The sequence below is a fragment of the Aricia agestis genome, chromosome 4 (assembly GCF_905147365.1).
Source record: "Aricia agestis chromosome 4, ilAriAges1.1, whole genome shotgun sequence".
NCBI lineage: Eukaryota > Metazoa > Arthropoda > Insecta > Lepidoptera > Lycaenidae > Aricia > Aricia agestis.
In genome coordinates, this window is record NC_056409.1 from 16,972,237 (window position 1) to 16,980,720 (window position 8,484).

At 35.2% G+C, this 8,484-nt stretch overlaps 1 protein-coding gene across 4 annotated transcripts in view; it reads left to right on the plus strand.

The window, feature by feature from the left end:
• LOC121725817 (synaptosomal-associated protein 25) overlaps positions 1-8,460 on the plus strand; it is a 29,047-nt gene extending 20,587 nt beyond the window's left edge. For 2 of the 4 annotated variants that reach the window (XR_006035440.1, XR_006035439.1), the window contains exons 5-9: positions 196-313; positions 648-776; positions 2,617-2,761; positions 4,721-5,881; positions 6,296-8,460. Coding sequence is in view for 2 of the 4 variants with exons in the window: in XM_042112925.1 (XP_041968859.1) it covers positions 196-313; positions 648-776; positions 2,617-2,761; positions 6,296-6,361 (458 nt within the window). In the remaining 2 variants the exon portion in view is untranslated. The remainder of the gene's footprint in view (positions 1-195; positions 314-647; positions 777-2,616; positions 2,762-4,720; positions 5,882-6,295) is intronic. The other 2 variants (XM_042112925.1, XM_042112924.1) reach the window with 1 other exon arrangement.
• Positions 8,461-8,484: the final 24 nt, after the last annotated feature.

Consider the following 8,484-nt stretch of genomic DNA (forward strand, 5'->3'; position numbering starts at 1 on the left):
CTGTGTTAAAATAAAGCGACCATAGATTTTATAATAAAATATCTTACACTTGATGTCAGTTATTGTCGAGAGCGTTGAGAATTTACAAACGAATGAATTAAACTGTAGAGAAATTAAAAAGTCGCGTTGAACGTAGGGGTTTGTGTGAGTGCTACCGGAGGGCGGTGTTAAAATGTGTGCGTTCGTGTGTGACAGAGCAATTGGACAGGATCGAGGAGGGCATGGACCAGATTAACGCTGACATGCGTGAGGCCGAGAAGAATCTGTCGGGGATGGAGAAGTGCTGTGGCATCTGTGTACTGCCCTGCAACAAGTACGTATCGATACCGATTTGTTTCATATTGCCCTTTTTAATTAATAAAAGGGATTATTTATAAGAGCTACGATATCAACGGCCAGCAAATAAATTGTTAAAGTGTTTTAGAAGAAAGTACATACTTAAATGAAGAGTTTTTGGTGATGTCTCCTTTTTAGTAGAAGCTAGTATAGCTCTAGCCTCTACGCGATACATACAAACACAATGTGATTGACAAATGACGAATTTGTTGGTTGTGTTTTGTTTTGTGATGGTAAAGATTTCCTATTCCACAATGTCAATTTTTTTTTAACAAAATGAGTTCCTAAACATTCTCACGTATAATTTTCAGAGGAGCGTCGTTCAAAGAGGACGACGGCACATGGAAGGGCAACGACGACGGCAAGGTGGTGAACAACCAGCCGCAGCGGGTCATGGACGAGAGGAACGGCATCGGACCACAGGCTGGATACATTGGAAGGTGGGTTTTTTTCTAATTTAAAGTTCAGGGACCTATCAGACAGAGAGCGGTCACGCGGTCAAGCGTTCAAGCAGTCGGTTTTGCGGTCTGTATTGTATTACGTTATATAAAGATACTTACACAGAGGGCGGTCTGACGCGGTCAGGACGCAGAACGCTTGAACGCATGACCTCTCTCTTATTGGGCTTTTTTATTATTGAGAAACTGGAACTCGCAACTATATGAACGTTAAACAGACAGCAAGCCTCCTCTCTCCTCCTCCAGATAGACCTCGAGATATAGCACACAACGAACGATAGAGCAGGGCGGGTGTCGTGCACCATAAAATTGGATGAATTAAAAATGACAGCGTTGTCCGGAGACCTGCAATTCTAGACAGCGCTGAAGGTGTACCTTATAGTTGAGGTCTTTAAAAACCTCAACACCACCTTGATGTTTAGCTGGTGGTATCTCTGTTACTTTAATTTTCACAGATTTTTACATTCGGGTGTTAAATGTTAGTTTATTGTGTCACTTCTCGCCATAAAGTTGTTAATTGTTTAGCCCACGGATTTCACAAATTCCCGAAAGGTTACAGGGGAAACCTTGAATACAAGTGACCGTATAAATAGACATTTAAACTGCCACAAAATGGCACTTGATTACAATCCGGCGGTCATGTGTGTTCGGGCTTAGATAACACGTTGGTCGTGATTGAAGGTCAGGGGTGAAGTTAAATAATTACTTTCAGGAACAAAAGGTTAAAGTTAAACGGTAGCCATTTTACAAAATGTCATGCCACACGATCCTCCGTGTTTTAATTTAACGCTTGCATTTCAGTTGCTTTTAAAACATTTACTGTTCTGACATTTAGTTTTTTTTTTTAGTAATTGCAAGCTATATTTTTGTAAAGAATATTTACAGAGTTTTAAAAGAACCATGTTTTAGCTCATTGTTCATTTCATCAACTTGACATAAGATCTTTACTTTTGATGACTGGCCCGAAACCATAAAGTTAATATACCTAGCGGAATAGAGCAACAATCTCGAGCTGTCAAACGAAGCCGAAATTGGTTTCATCTGTGTGTAAAAATATGTGTACGTATAGGTACACTTACATAAGCATGATTGAACATGATTTCTATGAGATTAATTTGTCAACGTGCGGCACGTGCCGACTAGACGTCAAAATAAGAGTGCTGCCGTCATGTATCACACGTCTCTTTTTACCACGCAGTAACTTTAAGTAAGTTACTGATAGTGACATCTCTCTTGCTCAGGCCTTTGTTTCTCTATTCCGCTAGGTATATTAACTTTATGCCCGAAACGCGTTTAAACAGATTCACATTATAAGATTAGACATTTATGTCTGATCTGTTAATTTTAATCTGTTTAAACGCGTTACATTATTATTTAAATTATTTTATCATTACTTATTGTATATTTATATTTTATGTACTTACAAAAAGTAATAATAAAATAATTTTACTTAGAAACCAGCACGTACCAGTGGAACGGATAGTTTAGCGTTTTGGCGTTATTTACAAGGGGGCGTGGATGGATACGTGAGCAATGAAATACCCACAAAAATTAATACCAGCGATAATTCCTAAATCTGTTACAAGAAAAATAATACTTACATAGATATGACATTGACAGCGGAGCATGAACTTAAAACAGACTGCTATCTCTTTCTTCCATAAGTGACAATTTACGAGTTGGCGGTGTTAGTACACATTGCTTGTTCAATGTTCATACAGCAGCTATAAATTGTATGTCTGGGGTACCGATTCCATATTCAAACAGCAGCTGTCGAATTTTTGTCTATGGTTACTATAAATTTGAAAATGGAACGTTCCAGGATAACGAATGACGCGCGGGAGGACGAGATGGAGGAGAACATGGGTCAGGTGAACACGATGATTGGCAACCTACGCAACATGGCCATCGACATGGGCTCCGAGCTCGAGAACCAGAACCGTCAGATCGACCGCATCAACCGCAAGGTAACTTGGCACGTTACACGCCACTTTGTAGTTGTGTTTCAACTTCGCGGCGCTGTGCGAGTACGCAGTTTTGTGTGTGTGTGGGACTGGGAAGTATGTTAAAACTCAAAAGTATACTCTGCGTAGGAGCTCCGAGGAATTACAAGGAATGATATTACTTGCAACTTCGTTGCGCTGAAATTCGTGTGTCGCGTTGTGGTAGCGTTATTTGCCGGGATGAAAGCTATCCTACGTTCTGTTTCGGGACTCAAAGTATCACATATCAATTTAAAGAAATCGGTTCAGCGGTTGCCATAGAAGGTGGCAGACATACGGAGACACTTTCACATTTCAATATTTGTATGCCTTCCTGCATTCCCCAATCTCTTGCGATATAGCAGGACATTTTATCTAAGTTAAACGCGGCCACGAATCTGTCGATTCCTTAAAGCTCGCACGCATGTATACGTAATGCGTACGCATGGCGCCGCACACGTTGAGTTGAACTGTCTGTAACTGCAGAAGGCGCTATAAATACTGCATACCTTTGAGGTGCCTGTACAAAATTTTGGGAGCTATCACTTAATTGGCTTTTGTCTGTTGATAGCGAAGTAATTTGTGCTGCCGATAGAGCAAAGCGGTAGTGCATAGATGCTTTTGATTGTGGGATAAAAAAACTGTGTCCGTCAGGCAAAGTTGCATAAGGCCCGATTCGACCAAACTTGAAGTTACACGAGTATAACTATTATGAGAATAATTTTACTCCTTTAATTTACTCTAGGATATTATCGTTTGCATTTTACCAAGTTACTCAAAGAGTATGAAATAAAATGTCAATTATAGTTCACAATGACACCGACCGTGACAGTTGAACCCTGTTGTGCAACTATTCTCAGTTTAATATTTACTCCACCAAAATAGCCCGTGTAAATATTTACTCCCGTGTAATTAATTACCTTATTCTTAGATTAGAAGTTGGAAAAACGCAAAACCAGCTTACTCTTAGATTAGGAGACAGTTATACGCGAGTAAAATTTTACTCCAGTTTGGTCGAATCCGCCCTAAGTCATGAATAAAATTATAACTAAATTATAATGTTTTAAAGTTTTTAATATTGCCCTGTCTGGCATATTCTTGATTTGTGATTGAAATAGTTTTTGAATATTTTAATAATAACTGAAAACATAATATTTGAAAAATTAATTCGTAGCTTTTAATGATTTTTAATTTTTACTCTAACTTATTAACGATATATTTTTGTGTCATGTGTTTCATTGTCATTAACACCATTTGGATGTAACTCACTTAGCAGTCGATTTATTTCATCATACTGCGCTTATTGGCCTCCCTGTTTAGCGGTGACGTCCACTAACTATGGGCTTCCGTCTTTTCTGAGCATGCTATTTTGTTACTTTTTTCGTGTTTAAGTAGTTTTTAGAGGCGATTGGTTGTTGTGGTTTTATTCCCGGGTATGTGCCTCTCCCCCTCAAACGTCTAAATTGACAACATGTACACGGTAGAGTTCATTCAGTAACTAACTGACCTTCTTAGACTCATCCACGTCAGCCATCACGAAACAGCGACTGTGACATTCGCAACACCTAGAGTTACATCAGAAAAACCTTTACTGTGAAACTCAGCAACCCAGACTGATAAACATGAGACATTGTATAAGGTGTGAAAAAATCTGTTGCGGATATTTTGGGCTTGTGATCTACTGCTTTATAATGATATTTAAAAAAAAAATCATACTGAAAGTATGAGCATAAGCACAACGCAAAGTCAAGTACTAAAACGTCTTAACATAAGCAGCAAATCATGAATTCAATATATCCGTAGTTAATTGTACCACACCTTATACTTCTTTCTACTCGAACGACAGTTAAAAAGTAATCGGTGTTTTGTCACTGATGTAAAGGTTTTTACGAGTCGGAAACAGTCGTTGTGAATGAGAAGCAAAAATGCTGTTCTATATCGTAGGGTGAATCGAACGAAACGAGAATAAAGATGGCCAACCAGCGCGCGCACGAGCTCCTCAAGTAAACGACGGCAGCACACATACACACTACACACGTCTCGTGGTACTGGCCGGTTATTCTTCATTCTTTTATTTAAAAAAATGTTTTTATGGCAACCAGTATTTGCCAACGTAATACGACTGTTTGTATTCCATTTTTAAATCTTAAAAAACAAACATATCTGCAAAATTCTTTTTTTATTGAATCTAGACTTTCTACCGGCCACAACGTATATCAATATTCAAATAATTAATCCCGTAATTATTAAACTATTTAGATCGTGTTACAATGTTAATATTATACTCGCGTGTAAGTGAATCATCAAGCATTAGTGTATTGTCTAGATATGCTTCACGACATTGTTAAAGGAATTTCATCATGAAAGAAGTATGTTTATTTTTTTATATTTTGTATTTTTATTTATTGTGGTATTAAATTTTGTATTGTGTTTTTATTAAACCTTATGTTCTTATTATAAAATGTATTAAAGCACTAATGAAACTCCACACACTGGGTTTAACTTTCGAGTAAAAACATTTAAAAGTTGTCATGTTACTAACAGTCTCATAGAAGTTGTAATAGATATCGCATTAGATTTGGAATCTAAAACAGTTTTGACGGTAAAGAAATGTGATAATAGTTTGAAATTATGTAAATAGTTTTTAGAATAACGTGTTTATAGGATCCAAACAATTAGATCCTTGTCCTCTATAAAAGTGTCAATTTGATTATATAAATTATTTTATTCTGTATTAAACCTTTTTTTAATTTTCTTTAAGTTTGTTTCTAAATCTTATCATAAATCAATTATACTTCCTATTGTAATATGTTTGCTTCTGTGGAAAACTTCATCAGTATTCTTGTAATCTATCTAGCTATTATAATATTATAGATACTTTTAGATGTAAATTAATTTATGAATTATTAGCAATAAAGGAGACTTACGTTTTACGTTACTTTTGTTTTTATTATTAAAAAACGAACATGCGAAAACTATTACCCTAAAACATCACCTTATAAAAACATAATCATGCATAACCTATAAAAATTGCAAAATTTCTATGATTACGTATTCACCACGAGACACACATACACACAAACACAACCGTCTCCGGCAACAACTGTAAGTATATTGTTTTATTCAAGGCACTTATTAAAGCACAGCTTATGAGAGCACTAACAATGCTTGTATTTTATAAAATAAAACTAATATAAAAATATGAACAGCTGAAGTTGTTTCTGTAATACCAAATGGGTTTTCTAAAAAAGTATTATGGATACAATTTTGACTGTTTTTGTAATTATAATATTTTGTTCTTTATTTACTGAAATTGTACCATATTTTTTGTCTGAAACTATAACTTTGTTTTTTTTTTTAATTTTACTTATTAATGGAAACTCCACTCTTATAAATCCAAAATGCCGATTTACAGTGATTATTATTATTTATTGAATCATGTATTTAGTGATCATCATAATCACCTTTCACGATGAAAAGTGACGTATAACTTATATAATCATTTTTATGTGTTTATAGGGTGAGAGCAATGAGACGCGCATAGCGGTCGCGAACCAACGGGCGAACAAACTCCTCAAGTCCTAAAGAGCTCGACGATGGAATTCAAACTGGCCGGAATTGATGTACAAAATGGCGTTGATATTTTCAGTGTCTCTAAAGTTCTACATATTATCCCTTTTAGTGTATACCTGTTGATTAACTGTTTAACTAAAGCTTGTATAATATACAAGCTTTAGTTAAAAGTACACATATTATGTGTACTTTTACAGTGCTTACATGAAACTCTATAAAATGCTTTGTCCTCAAGCTTTTCAAATATGTTCTGACGTATCCAAAATGATGTTTGCTAACCTAAAGCGAGTTATGTAAAATTAAATAAAAACTTGAGTTACGCAACTTTTGCTCTGTGGCTGTGAAATTGAAACGTCATTTTGTGCTATTGTTAAAATTTGGCACACACTATGTACTAATTATTTTTGATTTAAACATCTCGTTAAAGAATGTAGTGTGCGCTTAACTTTGTACGTAATGTAATGCAATCAATAATGTTGTATTAATAATTTGAATATATCATTAAAGTTAACCCTAGAAACTTACTCTGCTCTAGTTCATGTATACCTTAGTGAAAATATGGCCCTTCGAATAATCGAACGCTTCTATAAGATTTTGATCCCGTATTAAGATAAGCTCGCAATAATGTTTGTCTAAAATTATTGTTGACGTAATACTGAATTTTAATCTCGATAATATCACATTAAATGTGATTAAAATCAAACTATTGATGTAATGTTTTCAGTTCTACTGTTATCGAAGTATGCCTATAATTGCCTATAAAGTTTTGTGAGATTATTTTGACTGTGGAATATTACATCATAATATCTAGTCTCTTGTGGCGTTCTTAATGCGAGGCTTATGTATATTATGGATCCTTTTTCTTAGACAGTGGAAGCGAAGTAGTTTTTTTTCGTTGTGTTAAAACTCTTGGCGTATTCTTCTTCAAAGCAAATACGCTAAGGGTTTAACATGATTACTTTTTATTAGTAAGTACGCAAAGGTGGACGTTTCTTCGCTTCGACAATTTTATTGTATGCTTATGATAATTTCGACGAGTGTCGCACTTAGGTTACGATTTCTTTAACGTGCCAAATGGTTTCTTCACTTTTAATTTGCGTTAAACTCCAGCTATTCTGTATGCACGTAATATAAGAATGTACCAATTTAGCTCAAAATAGAACAGATATTTTGGAAAAATAGTTGTCTTCAAAACGTGTTAATATTTTCTCGAACCGTATATATACATAGTTATAGATGTTTTAATATTAACATATAGTGAGATTATTATTGTTACATATTAACGTTAACAGAATGTTTAATACGAAGTTCACGGCGTGTAGTGCCCACTCGACCGGTACTCGTTTCTATCTCGCTTTGTATATTTTAAATTATTTAGCTTTAGGTTAAGATTAATGGTGCCTAAAATATATTTTCTGATGTAATTATAATTGAAATCGTTTGATGTTACGGCGCTTTGTTACCTTGAGTCTGTAAAATTTGATTTCCAGTTCGGTTGGCCACGGTGGGTAGCTGGCAATTCGCAACGTTCGTACTACCGGTTGTAACGTTTAATGTGATTAACTTGAATGCAATAGTATATTAATAGTTGAGCATTTAAAAACTTTAATAATGTATCTTGTATATTGTCGTAAGGGAGTCGTACCGGCCTTAGGAGTTACGGATAGTTAGGATGGTAAAGCTCGATATAACGCTAGGGTACACAGGGTCACGATTTATTTTCAATAAAAATGAACTTTAAGCGTATCGCGGTAAGGTTCGTATTGCATAGCGAGTGACCCTCTGTACGAGTAATTAAGGTTTTTTGAAATTTTCTCTATGTCTCTCTCGATCGTTAATAGCGTAAGTGTTAGTGTGGTAACACGAGATGTATCTATATATTCCAAAAGATTTAATCGTATCCTCTTTGCATATAAACTTGTTAAAACACTACGAGTAATCAGAATAGAGTTGTACCTCCCGCCTGCGCAAATATATCCAGTATACCTACTCAGCCTGACACTATATTATGTATCTAGTATCGACGATATAGACATATATTTTCTCTAAGAAATAGTATAGTTAGAGGAAAGTGTTAATTTCTAATTATATTATTGATTTGTTAAAAATTCTCACCTCGTTTTATTTTCGTCTCC